Source organism: Oncorhynchus keta, chromosome 37 (assembly GCF_023373465.1).
Source record: "Oncorhynchus keta strain PuntledgeMale-10-30-2019 chromosome 37, Oket_V2, whole genome shotgun sequence".
Lineage (NCBI taxonomy): Eukaryota > Metazoa > Chordata > Actinopteri > Salmoniformes > Salmonidae > Oncorhynchus > Oncorhynchus keta.
This window is the reverse complement of record NC_068457.1, coordinates 10257905-10283393: the sequence shown is the minus strand read 5'-3', so window position 1 is coordinate 10283393 and position 25489 is coordinate 10257905. Positions and strand designations below refer to the sequence as shown.

Below are 25489 nucleotides of genomic sequence, written 5' to 3'. Positions count from 1 at the left end.
AATGCCCTAAAGTGTTTGGATAATTCCCTTTTCTGTCTGAAGGGCACACTTGTGTATCTTTTGTAAAAAAAATAATAATAATAAAATAAAAGATAACAGAGCTATGTTAAGTAAACAAAGCAAAGTACAGTATCTTGCATGTAGTTGACGAGCGTCATACATCAGGGAAGAGCTTTATGAATGTCAATGAAAGACAAAGTGTTATCGTGATGCTTATATTTTCGCAAAAGCTTCACTCTTTTTGCGGCTCCTGAACAATACCATGTTGCTGTGGAGGGGTGAAAGCACGTCATTTACATCCTACAAGCCCGCTGCCTCACCCAGATTAATTGTACAGCAGAGGACTCTAATTCAGAGGGTAGTATATGTCAAGATTTGGGTGCACTCACACTCAATAGGAGTCCCAGAGGGGTTGGAGTGAGGCTGTGAGAGAGAGATTAAATAGTGACTGACTCTAGTAGTGTGAGATGAGAGTACCCCATAACCCCATGAACTATTATCATTAAGCTATTACCTCTCTGGATAGAGCACTGCACTATGCAGAGTGGTTGGTGGTCCACAATCACGGAAGTGTTTATCAAAACCAACCAACCCGTGCCAAGTAGCTTTCAGTGCCGCCCAGTCTTGACCCCTTCTAATGCGGCTGAGCCTTAAAGCCTCCGTCTAAAGCCCCTTTAATATGTGTAAACAGACATTTTGGGCTGTAACTCTGAGATGAGATGAGGTGAGCTGGAGTGTATTCGTTAGGCACCAAAACCGACTGAAAGCGGGAGGGACTACCTGAACTTGTCCAATAAGAAACGCTTGTTTTTCGCTTTCCATTGCAAAGCGTTTTGCTACGGCGTGCCCTAATGAACACGACCCTGGATAGCTACTGTACCTACTGCAGCTGGAGCCACTCAGACCCTGCAGGCCAGCCCTACCCACAGCTCACAGGACCAGGCTGTGCAAACACCTGCAGCCCCACATCAAACAGCAACACTCATAGGACGGCCCATGAGAAGGACCTGAGAACTGGGAAAGCCACAGGGCAACGTCTGGACTTAATTACTAGATCACGCTGATCCTATAGGTCTAATGGGCTTTGCTACTGGTCACCCCTGTTATTCACTTCACCCTCTGATCATGTAGCTTCCAGGCTTTCCAAAGGTGAGATGTTACTTCTCAAGACCAAAGGCTTGGGTTGCGCAGGTAGAACAAGAGCCGTAGCTCTGTAAAGGGCTCTGAGTAGAACTACAGTGTGTAGCAGTATGATAGGCACTCCTTCGGGTACACAAAAAGTATCGTCCAGAACTGTTGACGACTTTGTATATTTTCCAAATATGATCCAGGAACAGATTGTCAATGTGAAGGAATTTTGGGTACGTATGGTATATCAAAAGTTGTCTCACATGGAACTGATACTGCATGTACACCTGTAGCAGCTGGTTTCTTCTTGAATTCTTTGATACTCTGGACTGCCAGGTTTATTGAGTTTCTTTGTAGTTTTGATCTTTTCATGGTATATTAAATCTTCAAAGAAATATCCATGCAGGCTTTCCTCTTATTTTTTTACATCATACACTCCTGAGCTCTGAGTAAATCTAGAAAAAAGCCTGTGATTGAGAAATATTTACCACTCTCTCTCTCTTTCTCTGTCTTGTCTGATCAGGGTCTCAAAGCACTGGTACTTTTTTCTCCATCCTTCTCTCTCTCTCTCTTCTCCATCCCAGACAGTGTAAGCGGTCTCTTGCCTGCATGTGAGATTACACTGTGTACAGTGCACATCCTCAGGGCACTTCAGTTCTTATTTAACATGCTCGTACACTGGCTGGCTGCTGCCATTAAACTGTTCTCCTCTGATCTAAATTAATTACAAATGGTCCCTGGCAGTGACCGTTTTGCCTCTTGCTACTTTATCTCACTTTACAATATCTTCATTCCCTTTCTGACTCAATAACTCAGGGTAGACTTTCTGTTTGCAGCCTTGAATTCTAGACTTCATAACTGAGAATACGAGGGACGGTTTGAGAGAAAGAGCAAGAGAGAGCGAGTAGTAGAGCACTGCACAAAGACTCTGTGATTGTAAATGCCACGACTGAGGCCTCTGTTTTGCTTCACTGTTTGCTCACTTTGAAAATAAAGTTAATTCTAACAGCCTTTGCCCCAGCTGAAGCTTTCTAGGTTAGATTTGAGCGAGGGCGGGAAAGGGAACGCTCTCTAGCTAGCCACATGCAAGAGCTTTAATTAGTAAGTAATGCAGATCTGAGGTGCCTTCAATTCGATTGAATGTTTGCTACGTTGCGCAACGTTTTGTGCTGAATGACACGTTTCCCCAAAACGCTCTTGTCCATTCTTGAACAGATTCGGGGTACATTTGCTCCATTTGGTGGGTGTGGCAGGTGTGGCTTAAAACAATGAGTGATGTCTTTAAAGGGCAGCAGCGCATTTTGAACCTCCCAACCCAACCCAACACTTCCCTGTTTTTCAACGGGTCACTCAGTACAGCACTGCTTCATTTTCATTTCAATGTTCCACTACGTGTTTGCGTACTGAACGCAGCCCAGATCTGTGTCTCGTTGGATGTGCAGCTGTTTCACCCTGGGAGAGAAGCTAAGACCAGACATACATGAATATGTGGTGGAATGGAAAGCAGATGGGGATCTGGAAGGAGTGATGAGGTCATGGAAGGAGGAGTCAACTATGCCAGGGTGATAGGTTTTAACATTTCCGCGACACTGACCCACAAGGGCATGACTACAATACAGGGACCTTGTCACGCTATGCCATACACTTGAACAACACTGCCAGCCTGAGAGAAACCGTACATATAGCTTTTAAGTTAGAAAAGTAGATGTTTGAACTGAGGTTGAGTGAGACACAACGGACACAGTGGGGGAGACACAACATGAGAGGTCAAGTACTAATCCCAGTATGCCTATGTAGGCTAGGCTAATCCCAGTATGCCTATGTAGGCTAGGCTAATCCCAGTATGCCTATGTGTGCTAGGCTAATCCCAGTATGCCTATGTAGGCTAGGCTAATCCCAGTATGCCTATGTGTGCTAGGCTAATCCCAGTATGCCTATGTGTGCTAGGCTAATCCCAGTATGCCTATGTAGGCTAGGCTAATCCCAGTATGCCTATGTGTGCTAGGCTAATCCCAGTATGCCTATGTGTGCTAGGCTAATCCCAGTATGCCTATGTGTGCTAGGCTAATCCCAGTATGCCTATGTGTGCTAGGCTAATCGCAGTCATCCCAGAGGAGAGGAGCCTTCCGCAGCCTTACAGCACCAGGCATTTGCAGCACTGTGATGAGCGCTCCAGGATGCACACTGCCCATGATCAGTCCCCAGCAGGGGGCCAGCAGGGAGCCAGTTGCAGTCTGGGGCTCATGCATAAACATGAAGCGTAGTCCCACTGGGCATTCATGGTGGTGGCCCACCACCACTACTCACTCAGCACCCTAAAGTGTCTGCCCTGTCCTTCACCACTTAACATTGCTTTAATGGTTATTTTGATGTAAGTCTGCCCTTCATTTCCAACTCCAGAGTTTGGCTGAATAGTAACACCACTGGGGTAAATTCCCCAGTCTGGATTCCTGAGAGGGTTTGCTTCTTAAGTGAGGGAAAGAAACGAAGGAAAGAGGTTTTCAAGTCAAATTCAGAGTCATGTTCTTCACTCAACCTCTTGGTGAAGTCCGACTGACTTAGAAACGAGCGGAGAATTCCAATCCGTCTGTGAGCATTACATAACTGTGTTCTGCAGTCCCGATCCTATCTTCAAAGTTTGCTGTTTAAACAGCATGTAGGACACCACATTAAACACAGCAGCACGGCTGAAATCGCTCAGATCTCCTAGCTGAGTAACCGAAGACAGAAGCTCCACTGCACTGTATGTACACTGATGTTGTTTTAGTTAGGGTACACCCAGTATCATAATAAAGGAGTAATATCGATGTGAACCCCTTAGGGGAAAGGGGAAAGCACACTGATGTGGTACCTGCCATACCATAACATTATTCTATCTCCCTATTCACACAAGCAACCCAGAAGAAGCTCATATTCAGCTGACATGCTAATTGTATGTACGGTTTGGGGCTTATCTACAGTAAACCCCTGGTACACAAAGTCATGAACTCGACGGGGTCACTTTCATGAATTAATAGATTCATTCATTAATACTCATTTCAGTGTCTAGTCAGACAGAATTATTAGACACCATTTTCATGTGAAAGTGCTCTCGGTGCATTCCTCATAGTCAGACCCCTGGGACAGGCCTGTCCTACAGAGCAGCAGAGAGGAGAGGGACCTGGCAACGGAACAACAGCCCACAGACAGGAAGCACAGTCTAGGTCAGCCTGTCTGACTGACTGGGAGACAATGTTCTGCTGAAGAGACATACAGAGAGAGAGAGAGAGAACAAGGTGACCTGCCAACACCCAAAAAGGCTATCTATCAGTCTTCCTCTGAGAGTGTGGAATTTAGTGCACATGTGCGGAATACATTTAACCCTAACCATGCCACTATGAAATCAAAACAACACTCCACAAACAACATCATGATACTGGAAATGATTTATTCTCAGAAAGAAAATTGCTCAAAAGGCAATTGTTGTATATTATAAATGTCAGCTTTTTATTTATTTTAATTTTACATTTATTTAACTAGTCAAGTCAGTTAAGAACAAAATCTTATTTGCAATGACGGCCTAGGAACAGTGGGTTAACAGCATTGTTCAGGGCCAAAACGACAGATCTTTACCTTGTTAGCTCGATCCATCAATGTGGTAGCAGCCTAACAAGTGATTAACAGTGATTTTGTTGAGAGGATTTAGGTCGTTTAGGTTGTAGTGCCACCCTCTGGTTAGAAGTGCATAGTTTCATTCTCTTTGGTCAAAATGATGCGAAGAAAACAACATTTAACAGGTTATTTTTCCATTTAGGGCACCTTACGATACCAATATGTCATTCATTGAAATGTATTCATTCTGTATCGGGACACTATCGGTTAGTGTTGACTGAGGGTTCAACTTTGTTGTTCAACAACATTGACATTGGGAGGTGGAGTCAATTTACAGTAGACTATGCACTCCAAATGTACTCTCTCCTCTTGACTACCGTATCGATTTAAAATCAGTAATTATCAACTGGTTTAGGGGACTGTTGTATATCAACCACTAGGTGAAAAGTTGTACAAAACGGCAGTAAAGCAGCTGAATTTGCTTTCGTCAAAGGAGGCGTGTGAGGTGACTTGGGGGATTTAGTAGTCGCAGAAACCCGTCAACACTGGACGTTAATGCGCAAATGAAAGGAAAATGAGTGAGAATAAAGAAACCGATTGCTTGTGTTTCTATGTCAACGGTAAAAAGGTAAATAATTTACTGTAATATTGTATTGTGCATTAGCTGTACGTTGGTTTAAGTTGTAGCACTTTGCGACTATTTTGCACATTGCCTTAACTTTAGCCTACTGCGCACTGTTCCTCTACAAAACTGTCTGCATGGCTGCTCATGTTGTTGACCAATGATTACTTCACGTTGTCTGTGTTTGTACGGAAGATATTGGCTGTAGGCCTCAGGCCTACTCTCTCAGAATGCCGCCCCCCCAAAAAAAAAAAAAAAACTCATGCTATGTGCTTTACACGATTCCTCTCCTACTTTCAAACAGGTGACCGAAAACAATGCAGACCCAGAGACTATGTTACTGTCTTACCTCCGCGAGAGGTGTATCCTTTCCTTGCTGAAAATGTAGAGATGAGAAGTGAAGCACCAACATTGAATTAAGTATTTACATAGAAATGAATAATATAGTGTACTATTTTTGTTTTTGTCATTGTGATTGTACTCTTATTAATATTTATACTAAAGAAAAACGGACAGATGTTGTGTAACCTATAGCCAAATTATTGCACAATCAGTATCTTATTTAAAATCCATACCTTATGGGTAGCCTAGGGTGGTGCACTGATTTGATAAGTGTGTTTTGTTTACCACACAAGCCAGTCCAGAGTTTGAGGTGTGAAAAGAATGATAAGGCCTATCGGAGATGGTCCCATGGTGCGTGTCACTGTGAGTGTGCACTTTCCTTTGATTAGGATTGGCTGTATAATACATCCGTTGAAATCATTTCATGTTATGCTATGTGGACATATGGATACTGATCGATTGTCTAGCCCAAGCAGAGTGTCTCCTCAGTTGGTAACATTGTGGGTTGAATTTCTGCATTGATCACATACTGAAAAATGAATCCATCGATCACTCACTGTACTGTAAATCACTTTGGATAACAAATGTCTGAGTGGCATATACTATTATATTCCTTGATGGTGCCTGACTCCAGTGAGATTGACTGGTACCAAGTACGGATGTGGAGGAGGAGGATGTGGAGCCTGTACTGTCATGGTGTCTCGCTACCAGCCCGGCACCAAGACCATCCTGTATCCATTCATCCCTCAACAAACAGCCATCATTTGGATAAATGATTGACAGATTTTTGATGAACTTTGCACGGTTGATGAATACTATAATTGGCATACTGAGACAGTAACTTTTAAGTAGGCCTTTCCTGTGGGGTGGCAGGTAGCCTAGGGGTTAGAGCGTTGGGCCAGTAACCGAAAGGTTGCTGGATTGAATCCCCGAGCTGACGAGGTAAAACATCTGTCGTTCTGTCCTTGAACAAGGCAGTTAACCAACCCACTGCTAGGACGTCATTGTACATAAGAATGTGTACTTAACAGACTTGTCTAGTTAAATAAAAATGAATAAAAAATTAGATGGGCAAAACTATACGCTTTTGTATGAAGCGCATAGTGTGTCACAAGTTGAAAGATGCATGGACGAATCCAACATTTATCTTCGTGTCTTCAAAGCCCTACTTATGATGTTCTCTATTATACTTGGATGATATATTATGTTCATATTGAAAATGTAAATGCCAGTTTACCTTCACCTACTAGCCATTACTCTGCCAACGCCTGCCTGCTGCCAGTCTGCCAGCTTCAGGGGGCAGCCGTCACCACTGTGGAGGGCATTGGCAACACCAAGACCAGGGTGCACCCAGTACAGGTAGGCCCTACGATGGATGGCTGAAGCTCTCATTCAGTGTGGCTGACTGGATTATATGCTTGTGTGTGCTTGCAGGAGCGTATAGCCAAGGCCCACGGGTCTCAGTGTGGGTTCTGTACTCCAGGCATGGTGATGTCCATGTACACTTTACTGAGGAACAAACCACAGCCCAACATGGAGGACATCACAGTGGCACTTGGTGGCAATTTGTGCCGGTGCACAGGATATCGTCCCATTGTTGATGGCTGCAAGACTTTTAGTCCGGTATAAATGCTATTGCACATAACAGACACATGCATTGCATTTGTATTTACTGTCTGTAAAGTGAATGTATAATCCATCCTGTTATCCATCATTAGGAATCAAACTGTTGTCAAGCCAATGGTAATGGTGCTGGATGTTGTCTGAATGGAGATTCGCCTCCGGAGAGATCAGAGAATGTGAGTGACTCTTTCTATTCAGGCCATACACGTTTTATTAAATGTTTTAACAGATTTTCCTTTTTTGAAAAGTGAGGCAAGTGGGCGAATAAACGCAGATAAATAAAGTAGAACCTCTTGTTAAAATGCTATATTAACCTTAGTTCAACACCTAATCAAGAGATTCTTGCCTGACTTGGTTCAGCCATAGCCCGATAGGAAGTATTTTTTTATCTCTTTACTGGAAGCTTTGAGGACATTCATTTTTGCTCTAAATCGTGCAACTTAAAAATTAAATATAAAAAGCGTAATCGGCATCCATTGAACGGTAATCTGAACGGTAATCTGCAGTTGCTACATCCATTTTTGGACTTATATGCACCCATTCATTCTTGAAAATCTAACTTATAAATGATTCATGGGCTTAGTTCAGCTGTCGTACCGCATCAGAAACCCCAAATATAAGCTTGTTTTACTCCAATGTTTGTAAACAAAGTAAGGTAAAGAAACACTAGATACCCTCAAAACATGGTTAAGAACTAACATTTTGATGGATGGTCAGTCCTTGCATCCATTGCTCTGTCTATGCTTTGGAGAGTGTTTCTCGAGCCCTATCCCTCTGCTTTTTACAGAAACGGGGGAAGCCGCTTTTTATTGCTCTTTTTTAAACATTACATTTCATTTGTATGGCTTAATTGTGTAATATAATTTATAGTCATTGTATTATCGATTCGCACAGCGGTCTTAGGCAGTGCATCTCAGTGCTAGAGGCGTCACTACAGGCCCGGGTTCGATTCTAGGCTGTATCACCACCGGCCGTGACTGGGAGGCGCAGAATTGGCCCAGCGTGGTTAGGGTTTGGCCGGGTTAGGCCGTCATTGTAAATAAGAATTTGCTCTTAACCTACTTGCCTAGTTAAATAAAGGATATAGTTAAACAAATGTTACCACCACTAATGACATTGGAAAGTTATAGTTCACAATTCCATGACATTGCTGCATTTCATCCGATGTAACACTTGTTTTATAAAAAGCGAGATGTGTTTTGTTGGCATACATGACATTGACTGTGTCTTCCAGGAGCCTCCACCACAGCTGTTTGACCAGGAGGACCTCCTCCCTCTGGACCCCACCCAAGATCTCATCTTCCCCCCAGAACTCATAGTAAGGCAGCAGGACTAGTGGCTACTCAATGGTGATTTACACAGTTTGATATGCTTTCCCCATATACTGTATGTCAATGTGTAACAGTAAAAAAGTACCGTTCTTCAGTCTAAAATAATTTAACTAACAACCTTTACACAAGACAGAATTATTCATTGACACCAAATCGGCGAAATACTGTTATTTTGCTGTAAGAGTTGTCCGTTGAATACCTCATAGGTCTTATAGTCTGTAATGTCGTTAAAACAGTCTGTATCCTCGTTAGTCTATGAACTAGCGATATTTATATCCTGACAATCCTCCGCTATTCTCCACTCAGCTGATGGCAGAGATGGAGCCCCAGGTTAGTCAGCTGTTCCGTGGCGAAAGGATGGTGTGGGTCTCCCCTGTGTCTCTGGAGGAACTGATTCAGCTGAAGACCAGCCACCCTCAGGCACCGCTGGTCATGGGCAACACCAACATCGGCCCAGACATCAAGTTCAAAGGTGCCTGGCATCCCATAATAATATCACCCACCAGAGTCCAGGAGCTGTTCGAGGTTACCAAGACTCCGCAAGGTTAGCTCTTTCCGTTCTTATTCTCTCGCTCTCGGGTTCGGTCTCTCTCTCTCTCTCGCTCAGAACTGTTCATGCGTGTCTGTTGTGTCTGTAGGTGTGTGTTTCGGGGCTGGCTGCAGTCTGTCTGTGGTTAAGGCCCTGTTGGAGGGGCTGGTCCAGGAGATTCCTGAGGAGAAGACGGAGATATACAGATCCCTCCTACAGCAGCTGGGGAACCTGGGAGGACAGCAGATACGCAATGTTGCCGTGCGTATGAATAATCTGTTTGTCATTCACTATCAGCTTTGTAGCCTGGTCCCAGATTGTAGCCTGGTTTGTCCAGTCTTGCCAGCACCTTTGGTCATTGTTGGCTATATAGCACAAACAGGTCTGGAACCAGGTTAACAGCTGTGCTGCACATTACTGTCCAAATCTCTACGTCTTAACTACCCTCAGGGGATCACTGGTAAACATGTATTTTTGCATTTGTTTGACTGTTAAACATATTTATGGTGTGTTTCTGTGTGTGTTAGTCCATAGGAGGCAATATTGTCAGTGCATATCCCAATTCAGACCTGAACCCTGTGTTCGCTGCTGGGAACTGCACACTTAATGTGGTGTCAAAGAGTGAGTTGTCAGTAGTGACCATTTTTCATTCATTTAATTTATTCTGCGTCTAATTTTACCATGTTTGTAATAATTCAATACAAAATCATTGTGTTAATTGGTTCTATTCCAGGGGGAAGAAGAGAAATCCTACTGAATAAAGATTTCTTTGTGGGGTTTGGAAAAACATCTCTAAAACCGGATGAGATTGTCCTGTCTGTGTTCATACCCGTATCTAGACAGGTACAGTAAGACGCTTGGGAATGGAGAACCTCTTGAGAATCTCACGCATTTGACCTCACCAGGAAGAACTCCTGGCCTTGAGGTGAGTTGAATCCTGTGACTGCGTGAACAACGTTTTTCCCAATCTAATGTGTCTTTGCAGGGAGAGTTCATGCGAGCGTTCCGCCAGGCCCCTCGTAAGGAGAACGCCCTGGCCACAGTGACCACTGGGATGAGGGTCATGTTCATAGAGGGTTCCAGCGTGGTCAAGGAGCTGAGTATCTACTACGGCGGTGTAGGGCCGTGCACTGTCAGCGCCACCAAAACATGTGCTGCAGTCATCGGAAGGTACAGAGGGAATTTTTCACAGTTAGCAGGATTTGGTTAATGGGCTATTTTCTTTCGAGGAGAGCTGGCTAAACCGGTTTGTGAATCATATGTTTCCTTGTTATCCTCCTCAGCAATGTTCTTGTTGTGTTACATTATCTGTGTTTTACATCCTTGCATGTTTTGTACCCCCCCCCCCACGTCCAAACACACACCCCTCCAGGAAGTGGGATGAGCAGACGCTGAGTGAAGCCTACACCCAGCTCTTAGATGAGATATCCCTGTCTCCCTCCCACCCCGGTGGGCAGGTGGAGTTCCGCAGGTCCCTAACTCTCAGCCTCCTCTTCAAGTTCAACCTGCAGATGCTGCACAAGCTCTGGGAGATGGTATGGACTGGGTCACTCTTCGCCCCAATTGGTAGCCTACTTGGCAAACTTGAAATTTTGAACTTTTATTTGCTAATGTTTCTCGAAATATAGATATGTTTTTGGCATTGTACAGAATGTGATCCAGGAGGACCTATCAGAAGGGGTCAGCAGTGCAATACGTCCACTACCTAAACAGCTACAGCCCAGCCTACAAGAGTTCCAGGTCTGTTTGATTGGATCTTAGTCGGTTGAAGACGAATTTAGCGATTTCACCTACCCCAACCCGTGACTCTATTCCTCATTGTGCAGTAGTACGTGTGATCTGACAACATGAACAAATGCTCCAAAAACACCCAAATCGTCCTTGTAGAAACGTGATGCAGGTCTTTACATGTTGTACACGTGACATTGTCATTCTGAACGTTATATTCTATTTTGTTGCGACTCGAGCGATACCTCGCCGTCCTTTCTAGCGGCAGGCCATACGGAGAATGGAACAGCTGGATAGGGGAAACGGCTCGAGTCGTACCATTTCATGTTTACAGCACCTAAAGAACCTGCATCATTATACTGGGACATTTCGGAAAAGTATGTTTTTTTAAAGTTTTTCGCATTTGTTCATGTTTTTTTTTCAGAGCCTCCATACTGCATAACGAGGATGAGGAAGTGAAGCGCTTGTTGGGGTAAATTGTAAAAATACAGAAAATCGTAACAAAAAAGTGTCTGGACCCTTCAATAACATGCGATTTACATTGAAAATGAGAACTTCTCCTTTTTTTAAGAACACATTCTTATTAACAATCATGGTTTGATCATGTTGCCCCTTCCTTAATCTCAGTTAACCCAGGACTAAAATCTTGCATCATTTGATCAGGTCACATATTCTGTCCACGAAAGATTACCCCTGCCTACAAACCAACATTTCCTCTGAGGACAATACAGTTGGATTGATTGGTCTGGATACAAACACGGTTACATCTCAGGCTGTCATAAATACATGCGTTTGTTTTGCAGGCTGTGGTGAAAGGCCAGAGTGGTGACGACCCAGTAGGTCGGCCTATCATGCACCGTTCAGCCATCAGCCAGGCTACTGGAGAAGCTGTTTACTGTGATGACATCCCCAAGATGGACGGAGAGCTCCACCTCGTCCTGGTCACCAGCACCAGACCACATGCTAAGATCCTGTAAGCCCTGGAGAACATTGCAAAGGATTCATGGATAAGTTTCCTCACAAACCACTTTTTTAAAAGTTCATAATATACTGAGCTCTATTTTAACAAACCTAAAGCAATTGTATATCTAAGCACTGGTGGTAGCACTATAGGTCGGGGGGCCGGGTCAGAAATTAGAGTTAGGACAATAGAATGCACAAGGTGCAATTAAGAAATTTGATTGTGCGTAAGCTGTTACACAATTAGTCCAGGTCAGCTCATTTTCTTTCTTCCAGCGGCCAGCTATCTAAACTTGAAAGCATGGTCAAATTACCAACCTGTGTGGGGTCCATTGATCATCAGTTATCATATTAAAAACTGCAAAAGTTTGCCTCCAACCCATGGCAAAATGTGCTAGAATTCAGAAAATTTGCTGTAAAACTGCACATTTTTCGCTCAGCCCCATGGAAAAAATGCGTAGAATTGCAGCAAAGTTGCTTTAAAACAGCAATATTTTCAGTTTCTGGCCTACGTGGAGTTTTTAAAAATATTTATTTATTTATTAACACGCATACAAAATAATAAAAGGAGCTGGCCAAAATAATGTCTACTGAACAAAAACATAAACGCAACATGTAAAGTGTTGGTCCCAGGTTTCATGAGCTGAAATAAAATATTTCAGAATCTTTCCATATGCACAAAAAGCTTATTTCTCTTACATTTGTTGCAGAAATGTGTTTACATCCCTGTTAGGGAACATTTCTCATTTGCCAAGATAATCCATCCACCTTACAGATATGGCATATCAAGAAGCTGATTAAACAGCAAGATCATTATACAGGTGCACCTTGTGCTGGGGACAATAAAAGGCCACTCTTAAAATGTGCAGTTTTGTCACAACACAATGCCACAGATGTCTCAAGTTTTGAGGGAGTGTGCAGTTGGCATGCTGACTGCGGGAATGTCCAGCAGAGCTGTTGCCAGAGAATTGAATGTTAATTTCTCTACAATAAGCCACCTCCAACGTCATTTTAGAGAATTGAGTATGTCCAACTGGCCTCCCAACCGCAGACCATGTACGGTGGGGCAAAAAAGTATTTAGTCAGTCACCAATTGTGCAAGTTCTCCCACTTAAAAAGATGAGGCCTGTACTTTTCATCATAGGTACACTTCAACTATGACAGACAAAATTAGAAAAAAAAATCCAGAAAATCACATTGTAGGATTTTTGTATGAATAAATTTGCAAATTATGGTGGAAAATAAGTACTTGGTCAATAACAAAAGTTTATCTCAATACTTTGTTATATACCCTTTGTTGGCAATGACCGAGGTCAAACGTCAGTCTTCACAAGGTTTTCACACACTATTGCTGGTATATTGGCCCATTCCTCCATGCAGATCTCCTCTAGAGCAGTGATGTTTTGGGGCTGTTGCTGGGCAACACGGACTTTCAACTCCCTCCAAAGATTTTCTATGGGGTTGAGATCTGGAGACCGGCTAGGCCACTCCAGGACCTTGAAATGCTTCTTACGAAGCCACTCCTTCGTTGCCCGGGCGGTGTGTTTGGGATCATTGTCATGCTGAAAGACCCAGCCACGTTTCATCTTCAATGCCCTTGCTGATGGAAGGAGGTTTTCACTCAAAATCTCACGATACATGGCCCCATTCATTCTTTCCTTTACACGGATCAGTCGTCCTGGTCCCTTTGCAGAAAAACAGCCCCAAAGCATGATGTTTCCACCCCCATGCTTCACAGTAGATATGGTGTTCTTTGGATGTAACTCAGCATTATTTGTCCTCCAAACACGACGAGTTGAGTTTTTACCAAGAAGTTCTATTTTGGTTTCATCTGACCATATGACATTCTCCCAGTCTTCTTCTGGATCATCCAAATGCGCTCTCGCAAACTTCAGACGGGCCTGGACATGTACTGGCTTAAGCAGGGGGACACGTCTGGCACTGCAGGATTTGAGTCCCTGGCGGCGTAGTGTGTTACTGATGGTAGGCTTTGTTACTAAGGTCCCAGGTCTCTGCAGGTCAATCACTAGGTCCCCCCATGTGGTTCTGGGATGTTTGCTCACTGTTCTTGTGATCATTTTGACCCCACGGGGTGAGATCTTGCGTGGAGCCCCAGATCGAGGGAGATTATCAGTGGTCTTGTATGTCTTCCATTTCCTAATAATTGCTCCCACAGTTGATTTCTTCAAACCAAGCTGCTTACCTATTGCAGATTCAGTCAACCCAGCCTGGTGCAGGTCTACAATTTTGTTTCTGGTGTCCTTGGAAAGCTCTTTGGTCTTGGCCATAGTGGAGTTTGGAGTGTGACTGTTTGAGGTTGTGGACAGGTGTCTTTTATACTGATAACAAGTTCAAACAGGTGCCATTTAATACAGGTAATGAGTGGAGAACAGAGGAGCCTCTTAAAGAAGAAGTTACAGGTCTGTGAGAGCCAGAAATCTTGCTTGTTTGTAGGTGACCAAATACTTATTTTCCACCATAATTTGCAAATGAATTCATAAAAAATCCTAAAATCCTGATTTTCTGGATTTTTTTTCTCATTATATCTGTCATAGTTGAAGTGTACCTATGATGAAAATTACAGGCCTCTCTCATCTTTTTAAGTGGGAGAACTTGCACAATTGGTGGCTGACTAAATACATTTTTGCCCCAATGTATATGGTGTTGTGTGGGTGAGCGGTTTGCTGATGTCAACGTTGTGAACAGAGTGCCCCATGGTGGCGGTGGGTTATGGTATGGGCAGACATAATCTATGGACAACGAACACAATTGCATTTTATTGATGGCAATTTGAATGCAGAGAGGTACAGTGACGAGATCCTGAGACCCATTGTTTTGCCATTCATCCGCCGCCATCACCTCATGTTTCAGCATTATTATGCACTGCCCCATGTCACTAGGATCTGTACACAATTCCTGGAAGCTGAAAATGTTCAAGTTCTTCCTTGGCCTGCATACTCACCAGACATGTCACCCACTGAGCATGTTTGGGATGCTCTGGGTCAACGTGTACGACAGCGTGTTTGCGTTCCTAACAATATCCAGCAACTTCGCACAGCCATTGAAGAGGAGTGGGATAACATTGCACAGGCACACAATCAACTGCCTGATCAACTCTATGCGAGGGATATGAGTTGTGTTGCGTGGGGAAAATGGTCACACCAGATACTGACTACTTTTCTGATCTATGTCCCTATCATTTGTTTAAGGTATCTGTGACCAACCAATGCATATCTATATTCTCAGTCATATGAAATACGTAGATTGATGAATGTATTTCAATTGACGGATGTCCTTATGTGAACTGTTACTCAGCTTAATTGTTCAATTTGATATTTTTGTTCAGTATAGATGAAACGGTTTTCCACTTACTGTTTTGCTGCTCCCGAACTTGATCTTTTGAATAAAGCTTTGGTGATTAGCTAAAAGTCTATGCCTTTTAAAATAATATTGATTGTTTTAAGATTGTCATACCATGGATTATTTAGCTATTTGATTTAGAATTTTAGGACCCCTGTAGGTCCCCCCAAAAAAAAAAAAAGTTATATGATAAAATATTGCATTTGGCCTTTAAACATTTATAAATGGCAACAGACAGTCCAAAAATGTTACATGTTTTGAAGTGTTTGCCCTAGATCTAGGAGATATACAGTAAGAAAGCTCAGGAAATATTTTTGTTTTTGGGACTCAGGAAATATTTTTGTTTTTGGGACACACAAAACTACCTCCAAAACCAATGTGTTCGTAGAGAAGCATCTTTCAGCTTAGATTGTAGGCCAAACCGTTTGGACACGAGACATTTTGTGAAGACCGATTATCGGGGTGTCTCATGGTCTGACAAATACCACTGGCTCGGCCACCTTCCACCGCCGATGAGGAAGGCTGATTTATAGGCTGATGCGGTGGATTGAGATGCAGCCCATGGAAAATATTTGTTTGCATAAAGTGATGGGTTTTGTGGGAGATTGGACACAAGCGTGTCAATAAGACTCTTAAGATTTATTTTAAAGCGGTTTTAGGAGCGAACCCTTTATTAATAATCTTGTCTACTTGGTGAATGGATTGGGCCAGTCAAAGACTGCCTTCTTTGAGAGGCTGAACTTGGTTTTAATCTAATGAAACAAAATGGGGAATGTTTCTAAATATGGGGTTTACGGGCACAAAAAACACCTAGCACTGTGTCATGGTTGGATAGGCTGTGCTTCCGTTGTCAAAATGACATACCATAACCAACCGCGTTACCGCTAAGACCAGCTTTCGGTTGGTCTTAAATATATCCCCCCACCAGCACATACTGAAATTTTGAACTTGTTCACATATCTTAATTAAGGACACAGCTCAGCGAAAGCCATCCCTCCTACCTCAGCACAAGTGAGCTCAGGGTTTGAAAATAAAAGAGCACCGGCTTTAGTATGGGCGGCAGGTTGGTTAGGAGCATTGGGCTAACCGAAAGGTTGCTGGATCGAATCCCAAACTGACAAGGTAAAAATCTGTCGTTCTGCCCTTGAAAAGGCAGTTAACCCACTGTCACCAGGGTGCCAAAGATGTGGAAGTCGATTTTAAGTCAGCCCTCGGCACCTCTCTGATTCAGGGCGTTGGGTTAAATCGGAAGACAATATTTCAGTTGAATGCATTCAGTTGTACAACTGACTAGGTTTCCTCTTTAACAGGTTGAAATTGTCAAAGACCATGTGCTTGACAATTGGGCTGGCTTAATGCTGTTTGAAAATAGAGCTTGCCAACTAGATTCAGCTGCTTTTTGGGGAGTTGGTGGGTGGGGTGGGGGGTGTAATTATAATTTGTGCTATGCAAATTGACTACAGGTAAGCCCAATAAGCGATTTTATTGGAAAATAGCATAGTAACTTCATACCTTGATTACATTGAGACACGATAACGGCTCTCTTATTTGTGGGATTACTAAATCATTTTTCTCAATTAAAATCATTGTTTGTTTCCCTAAACTTTGGAGGGCCTGCGAGTGATCACTTGCAGGCCGGTTTTGGCCCACGGGCCGCCTACTGTACACCCCTGGTGTAGATCATACAGTGAGCAGAGTCCCAATCATTCATATAATCACAAATACTGCTTCTCATTTAATGAGGAATCTTAAGATATTCATTTGGCTGCACCCTTGCTAAATATTGAATTATAAAAATCCAAATGAACCTCCCTCTATCCACAGCCAACAGAAATAATGGGTTTTATCCAGGTTGTATAGAATACAAAGTATAGACCTTACTCACACATTCACTATTCATTGGACAGGAAGTGGGCTTCAGAGACACACCAGTATGGAGAGACCTGGCTACTGTTAACCAGCGTGGTGCGTCATGTGGGACTCGATAGGTTGTTATCCTCATTGTTAAATGGGTATACACCACCATGGATCCTTATCTGAATGACATTCACTGTAAATGAGTAATGGCCATGTAAAATCCTAACCTGTATAAAATGAGCAGTAGTATTGGTTAGTATGTGCATGACTGTCTCTCTACTCACTGTCTTTTTCTCCCCTCCTAACAGAGACATAGATATCAGCGAAGCTCTCCGGGTTCCAGGTGTGGTGGATGTCGTCACTTCTAAAGACATCCCAGGGAAGAAGTTTAGGACGTTTACAGGCATAGACGAGGGCATTCTGGCTCAGAATGAGGTATTGTATTGCTTCATCGAAGAGACACAACCAGAATTGCTCATGTCATGTCATATCATACGTGTTGTTGTTTTCATACAGTGTATGATGTAATCAAAGCCTTGTCCAGTGTGTTGTCACACCGGAACTGAGTAGCCATGCTGTTTATTCACCTCACAATGTAGACTATACTTTTGTATATACAAAAGTATGTGGACACCCCTTCAAATGAGTGGATTCTGCTACTTCAGCCACACCTGTTCCTCACAGGTGTGTAAAATCGAGCACACAGCCATGTAATCTCCATAGATTAAAATTAGGCAGTAGAATGGCCTTACTGAAGAGCTCAGTGACTTTCAAAGTGGCCCCGTCATGGGATGCCACCTTTCCAACAAGTCAGTTCTTCAAATTTCTGCCCTGCAAGACCTGCCCCGGTCAACTGTAGGTGCTGTTATTGTGAAGTGGAACGTCTAGGAGCAACAATGTCTCAGCCGCGAAGTGGTAGGCCACACAAGCTCACAGAACGGGACGGCCGAGTGCTAAAGCGCATATATCGTGTAAAGAAAATCATCTGTCCTTGGTTGCAACACTCACTACCGAGTTCCAACTGCCTCTGGAAGCATCGTCGCCGGGAGCTTCATGAAATGGGTTTCCAAGGCCGAGCAGCCGCACACAAGCCTAAGATCACCATGTGCAATGCCAAGCGTCGGCTGGAGTGGTGTAAAGCTCGCCGCCATTGGACTCTGGAGCAGTGCAAACACATTCTCTGGAGTGAGGAATCACGCTTCACAATCTGGCAGTCCGACGAACGAATTTGTGTATGGTGAATGCCAGGAGAACACTACCTGTCCAAAGGCAAAGTGATAGCTGTAAAGTTTGGTGGAGGAGGAATAATGGCCTTGGGATGTTTCTCGTGGTTAGTGCTTGGCCTCTTAGTTTCAGTGAAGGGAAATCTTAACGCTACAGCATACAATGACATTCTAGATGATTCTGTGCTTCCAACTTTGTAGCAACTGTTTGAGGAAGGCCCATTTCCTGTTTCAGCATGACAATGCCCCTGTGCACAAAGCAAGGTCTACAGAGAAATGGTTTGACTGGCCTGCACAGATCCCTGACCTCCTCGAAAACCTTTGGGATAAATTGGAACGCCGACTGCGAGCCAGACCTAATCGCCCAACATCAGTGCCTGACCTCACTAATGCTCTTTTGGCGGAATGGAAGCAAGTCCCCCAACTCCATATTAATGCCCATGATTTTGGAAGGAGATGTTCGACGAGCAGGTGTCCACATACGTTTTGGTCATGTATGAAGGCCATTCTCACACAGATGCATGACAGTTAATACTAACAATGTTCACAAATGTTATTGCCAGGTGTCATGCGTGGGTCACATGGTGTGTGCAGTGGTGGCTGACAACAGGAAGCAGGCTAAGAGAGGGGCGGCTCTAGTGAAGATCGCCTATGAGGATCTACCAGGCCCAGTGTTCACTGTTGAGGAGGCTATTGAGAAACAGTCCTTCTTTCTGCCCCAGAGGATGATCGAGCGAGGCAACGTGGATGAGGCTTTTGATAAGGTTGACCATATTTATGAAGGTACAGTATGTGTTAGCTTCGTATGCGTACTAGGTGTGTCCACCTGGTTCCTATCTTGAGTGTTTGTATCGGTGAAGTCTATGTACTGAGCCGTGTTGTGCTCTTTAATCTCAGGGGAGATCCGGCTTGGTGGTCAGGAGCATTTCTACATGGAAACACAGAGCATGGTTGTTGTGCCTTCGGGAGAAGAGAGGGAGCTCAAAGTTTATATCTCCTGTCAACACCCAACCTATGCCCAGGTACAGTCAACTCTACTCCCTCAATCTCTATCCCTGAGGATAGGAAAATATCAAGTAGTCACTGTTGAAGTGTAAGTCATTACTTTTTTCTGTAGGAATCCATCGCAGAGACTCTTGGGATTCCCTCCAACAGAGTGTCCTGTCATGTGAAGAGAGTTGGCGGAGCATTTGGAGGGAAAGTGACCAAAACGTCTATCATAGCCTGCATCACTTCTGTGGCTGCATGGAAGTAAGTAAAATACTTCAAGAATAACTGACTTGATCCAATGATGCATGACTTATTTAACCCAAATGCAATGGTGATCTATGAATCCCGGCCTGTTCTGATCCGTCTACCCAGGACTGGTCGGGCCGTGCGTTGTGTTCTGGAGAGAGGAGAGGACATGCTGATCACTGGGGCCCGCCACCCTGTCCTGGGCAAACACAAGGTGCTCCCCCTCAGTTTTCGAACAGACTTAATTTATGCATGTCTGTCACGAGACCAAAGCCTTAAGGCTTTGTGATGTGACTGACTCACAAAGGGAGGCATTTGAGGGATCTTTAAGTGGTACTAGATTTAACTGATGGTGTGTTAATGTCTCCAGGTGGGCTTTATGAACGATGGAAGGATAATAGCTGCTGATCTACATTATTACGCCAACTCTGGAAACACTGCAGATGAGTCTTTGTTGGTGAGTCTCTCTTCCTCTGCCTTTCGCCATTCAATTCTTAACCCCAAGTCCTCCTTGAAAGCTAACATCAGACTCCGTCTCTATGCTTATCATAGGCAGTGTCTGAGCTCTCTGCCCCCTCCTTTTTCTCCAGGTAATAGAGAAGATTCTCCTTCACCTGGACAATGCATACAACGTGCCCAACCTTCGCGGTCGCTCGGTGGCGTGTAAGACCAACCTGCCCTCCAACACGGCGTTCCGAGGCTTCGGCGTGCCCCAGAGCATGTTGGTCACTGAGAACATGATCAATGACGTGGCCATGAAGTTGGGCTGCAACGCTGAAGAGGTCAGAGGTCAAGTGTTAGGGGCCCGGGAGGGTAATGGGGACAGGGAGGAAAGCCTTAAAAATAGAATCAAAGCTCATTTACTTTTCTATGATGAAAGAGTGGGAAGTACCAGAGCCTTCTATTGAGGAAAATCGAATTGATATAAACAATCTCTGTGGTCTCGTGACAGACATGCTTAAATTAAGTCTGTTCGAAAACTGATGACGTCGGAGATTAAGATATCTGAATATGCTATAAAGTCAATATGCTGTAAATGCCTTATAGATTTCATAAAAGTACTGTATACACTTCATAACACCGTTCTCTAAATAGTTTCCCTTTCTTGAGCAGATCCGTGAGATAAACATGTACAAGGAGGTGTCCCTGACACATTACAAGTTTGAGTTTGATCCCAAGAACCTCCTGCGTTGCTGGTATGAATGCAAGGAGAAGTCTGACTACGGCAGCAGACGCAAATCCGTCGCCCAGTTTAACCAGCAGAACCGCTGGAAGAAGAGGGGCATGGCCACAATACCCATTAAGTATGGCATCGCATTCTCAGACGGCTTCCTTAACCAGGTTAGCGTTGCCTTTGCACTGTCAAATTAGTCAATCCAAATTATACATCATGAATCAATAAAATAATGGTTTGATATTTTCTCTGTGCGTGTGTCTGTGAGACAGGCTGCATCTCTGGTACACATCTACAAGGATGGTTCTGTTCTAGTCAGTCATGGTGGAACTGAGATGGGCCAGGGAATACACACTAAAATGCAACAGGTAGGTAGAGTAGTTTCTCACTTAGCTTGACTAGCTGGAGTGAAATAATGATTGTAGTACACATTCTGTACTCACTATAACTATTCCATAAATGGGTACTGCTTCTACTTGGCTTGTATGTACTTTTTACATTTAGTCAATTCATCAATACCTCCAGGTGGCAAGTAGAGAGCTGCACATCCCCGCCTCTCTCATCCACATCACAGAGACCAACACCAGTGCTGTGCCCAACACCTGCCCCTCCGCCGCCTCCTTTGGCACGGATGCCAATGGCATGGCCGTGAAGGTACAGTATTGCCTGGGATCTCCCCAGCTAGTCTGATCCCAGATCAGTTGGTGCAACCAACACCTGATGTGGATATTTTCCTGTTGGCGTGTTAGTATGGATATTCAACCAATCGATCAGTCATATTCAACCGGTCTGTTTTTTTTTTGTCTTGTCCCTAAGGATGCCTGTGAGATCCTGTACCAAAGACTAGAACCTGTCAGGAAACAGAACCCAGAAGGCACATGGCAGACCTGGGTATTTCATATTTATGTCCACTTCCCATGACAACATCATTGTTTAAGTAGAACAGAGGGATATAAATCAGTTCATGAATAGCAACATGGTTCTAAATGACCTGTTTGTGTGCTGGAAAATAGGTGACCTCCGCATTCGTCCAAAGGATCAGTCTGTCAGCTACTGGATACTACAGGTAATGAGATTCAACATAAATTTCCATGCAGACCTAACGCAGAGGCGTGTTTTGAAGCCTTTCATATGGTCTTTTATTTCACTATTACAGATACAAAACCAGTCACTTTTAGGACTGTAGGGCCAATGTTTAAAATATTGCTACTCTTAGCTAATGTGGAAAGATACATGTATAATTGTATATAATTACAGTAGATAGCGTTGTGTGTGTATAAATTATGTATAACAAACTGCTGACGTTTGTATAGGGGTCATGACCTCTACATGGACTGGGAGAAGCAGGAGGGCCAACCGTATGCCTACTTCACCTACGGTGCCTGCTGCAGTGAGGTGGAGGTCGACTGTCTCACTGGAGACTACAGGGTGACCTCACTTACACAACCAGTATCTCTTACATGCTTTTGCTGTTACACACTTTACCTTAGGTACTAGTCAGATGGTCAAATGAAGACATTCACTATTTCATACTATTAAAAATGCACAATTTGACATTTGTTTTCTGCCAATGTCTAGACGGTGAGGACAGACATTGTTATGGATATTGGAAGGAGCATCAACCCCTCCGTAGACATTGGCCAGATTGAGGGCGCTTTCATCCAGGGTTTGGGTCTGTACACACTGGAGGAGCTGAAGTTCTCTCCCTCGGGAGTGTTGTACACACGTGGCCCGTCCCAGTACAAGATCCCTGCTGTCTGTGACATACCACTTCAGTTCAACGTCTACCTGCTTTCAGGCTCTGACAACCCACATGCCATCTACTCATCTAAGGTGAGCGAAGGGTGTGCGCGTGACCAGGGAAAAACTATCGTTAAACTAGTTGTAGCCTTTAACCAAGACCTTTGGCGTCTACAGTAGTCCGTAAAGAATGTTCTGTCGAGTTAATTTGACGATAAAGTAAATATTCTCCTCTATAGGGAATCGGAGAGCCGGTGCTGTTCCTGGGTAGCTCTGTGTTCTTCGCCATTAAAGACGCGGTGGCAGCAGCCCGGGTAGAGGCTGGAATGGTGGGACCCTTTACCCTGAACAGCCCTGCTACCCCAGAGAGGACCTGTCTGGCCTGTAACACCCCCTTTACTCAGAAGGTAAAGCGATGCCACCAGCCAGTCTCAATTCACTCCCTACCCCTACCCATAATGCTTGACCCTAACCCATCAATGTTTGCCAATTTGAATATGGAGTTTTCATACTGCTTCCATCTTACAGATCTGCAAACATAAAGGGAGTTAGGAACAGGAAGGGGTAGGGAGTGAAATGGAACCGGCAAGTCACCAGTTCAATGTAATGTACCTTATTCACGTGGCAGCCATGACTGTTTGAAATCCAACTTACTGCGCGGGAGTAATGTCAGCCATTGTTCTCTTCCAGATTCCAGCCAGCAAACAAGGATCATTCCAACCGTGGGCTTTGAGTATTCCCTGAATTAAAATAATATTCTGACTTGTCAGAGGTATTGATCACTGCCATAAGGAATACTACCTAATCATAGAATGTTACTAACATAGAAATTCTTTATTTAGCTGAATAAGGATCAATAACACTGTATGATTGTAATAGTTTAAATATCAAGTTACAGAATAAGCCTATGCTTTTGCTGCCAACCTATACTTTGCTTCAAAACTTCTTGCGACTCTCAAACCCGGATCCGGGAGCGTAATCATCGCCTCAAACTAATTAGCATAACGCAGCGGACATAAATATCCCTAGAAAGTCTTCCTATTCATGAAAATCACAAATGAAATATATTGAGACACAGGTTAGCCTTTTGTTAATCACACTGTCATCTCAGATTTTCAAAATATGCTTTACAGCCAACGCTAGACAAGTATTTGTGTAAGTTTATCATAGCCTAGCATAGCATTATGCCCTGCTAGCAGCAGGCAACATTTTCACGAAAATAAGAAAAGCAATCAAATTAAATCATTTACCTTTGAAGAACTTTGGATGTTTTCACTCAGGAGACTCCCAGTTAGATAGCAAATGTTCCTTTTTTCCCAAAATATTATTTTTGTAGGCGAAATAGCTCCGTTTGTTCTTCACGTTTGGCTGAGAAATCGACCGGAAAATGCAGTTACTACAACGGCAAACTTTTTTCCAAAATAGCTCCATAATATCGACAGAAACATGGCAAACGTTGTTTAGACTCAAACCTCAAGGTGATTTTCACATATCTATTTGATAATACATCCACCGGGACAATTGGTTTCTCATAAGAAGCGATTGGGAAAAATGGCTACTTCTGTACTTTACGCAAGACTTTCTGCGGGAGCCATCATGTGACCACTTGCTCAATGTGGTCCCTTACGGCTATTCTTCAACATAAATGCGTAAAAAGACGTCATAATGCTATAGACACCTTGGGGAATATGTAGAAAGCGTAAGCTCATTCGTAGCCCATTCACAGCCATATAAGGAGTCATTGGCATGCAGCGCTTTCAAAAAATGGGGCACTTCCTGATTGGATTTTTATCTGGTTTCACCTGTAACATCAGTTCTGTTGCACTCACAGACAATATATTTGCAGTTTTGGAAACGTCAGTGTTTTCTATCCAAAGCTGTCAATTATATGCATAGTCGAGCATCTTGTTGTGACAAAATATCCCGTTTAAAACGGGAACGTTTTTGATCCAAAAAATGAAATACTGCCCCCAGAGTTTCAAGAGGTACAAAAAAAGTCAAAAAAGTTTGTCTCAAATTAAATTTGATGTAAAAGGTAGGGTTGTCCAATTGTGAATCCATCCAATGCTGTGTATGCCTTTCACTTTCAATAAATTGCATGTTTCTCAACTTGAATACAATGCTTCAAAAATGTATAATTTATTAGTCAGACATCAGAATGCTTTACAGCACAGAATTAAACCAACGCTCAAAGTTCAGTTCTATTTTTTTTTTTTAGGTGAATCTGGGTTGTGTATGTTGACCGCTCTTGGCCGTAGGTCACAGATGCAGGATTGTTAAAGTTTTACCAAACAGCCCAAAACATACACGACCAAAACAACACCAGATGGTGTATTCATCTTACCCTTGGTTCCTAGGACAAGAGTGAAATTTCAAGCAACAGCGTCAATCACATATTGTAGATACATTTCCGAGTCATCCAGAAAGCACACAATCTGCAAGAAACACACCAATACCGAACGATACGTTAAGATGAGGTGAACGATTAAGTTGGAGCCAAGCCCAGGTCTGACGAGGCTACTGAGTCATATTCAGTTGATACTCCATGGTTTGAATGTTCCTTTCTGAGGAGATAGAGCCTTGAGGGGGAAAAAATATAATGCTGTTAAATGAATGTTGTTGGCGAAAGGGTATCGGAGAGACCAAAACAGTAGACGTGGGCCAGTTAGTGGACTCAGAATAAGCCTAGTCCCGAACTAAAAAGCACTTTCAATGGAGAATTTCCATCAAACGCTTTTTAGTCTAGAACTAGACTTGATCTGTGTCCTCCGAAATGAAGAAAAGTTACCATCTTAGTGAACTGGTCGTCACAGGCCATGCGTATCCTCTCAGCAGTAGCAGGGGGAGCTTAGAGGGAAGCTGTCCCCTAACTCCCTCTCTCTACGGGCTGCAGCAACTGCCTCCTTTTATGGCAAGAAGATGGTGCTGGCCAAGAACACTGGCGGCTCGCCTATACCCTGTAACAACTTGGTCGACCATCAATTACCACTTAGGAAGTGAATCCTCGGGAACCTTGAGTGAAAGCATTTTGTGTTTTACCCGACA

At 43.5% G+C, this 25489-nt stretch overlaps 1 protein-coding gene across 2 annotated transcripts; it reads left to right on the top strand.

The window, feature by feature from the left end:
• The first annotated feature begins 5033 nt into the window (after positions 1 to 5033).
• Positions 5034 to 24559, top strand: aox6 (aldehyde oxidase 6). Of its 2 annotated transcripts, XM_035755017.2 has the most exons (31): positions 5034 to 5347; positions 5646 to 5703; positions 6318 to 6414; positions 6934 to 7042; positions 7118 to 7306; positions 7402 to 7482; positions 8541 to 8624; positions 8944 to 9181; positions 9276 to 9427; positions 9694 to 9787; positions 9900 to 10009; positions 10152 to 10336; positions 10539 to 10701; positions 10817 to 10906; positions 11698 to 11867; positions 17380 to 17506; positions 18858 to 19077; positions 19192 to 19316; positions 19412 to 19545; positions 19657 to 19744; positions 19901 to 19987; positions 20121 to 20312; positions 20644 to 20871; positions 20977 to 21072; positions 21230 to 21358; positions 21521 to 21595; positions 21718 to 21770; positions 22018 to 22132; positions 22283 to 22537; positions 22684 to 22851; positions 23135 to 24559. In XM_035755017.2, exons 1-31 carry the CDS (start codon positions 5294 to 5296, stop codon positions 23186 to 23188), a joined length of 4020 nt encoding a protein of 1339 aa, XP_035610910.1. In that variant the 5' UTR covers positions 5034 to 5293; the 3' UTR covers positions 23189 to 24559. The 2 variants fall into 2 exon arrangements, with proteins under 2 accessions (XP_035610910.1, XP_035610911.1); XM_035755018.2 differs by lacking the exon at positions 6318 to 6414 and having other exon boundaries at positions 5036 to 5347.
• The last annotated feature ends 930 nt before the right edge of the window (positions 24560 to 25489 follow it).

What these genes read in the sequence shown, in the direction of transcription:
- aox6 (XM_035755017.2), top strand. Translation starts at nt 5,294, where the DNA reads ATGAGTGAGAATAAAGAAACCGATTGCTTGTGTTTCTATGTCAACGGT. An exon ending in GTCTTACCTCCGCGAGAGGT is followed by an intron (nt 5,704 to 6,317) that starts GTATCCTTTCCT and finishes GCCTGACTCCAG; the next exon opens with TGAGATTGACTGGTACCAAG. An exon ending in TGCACAAGCTCTGGGAGATG is followed by an intron (nt 10,702 to 10,816) that starts GTATGGACTGGG and finishes GGCATTGTACAG; the next exon opens with AATGTGATCCAGGAGGACCT.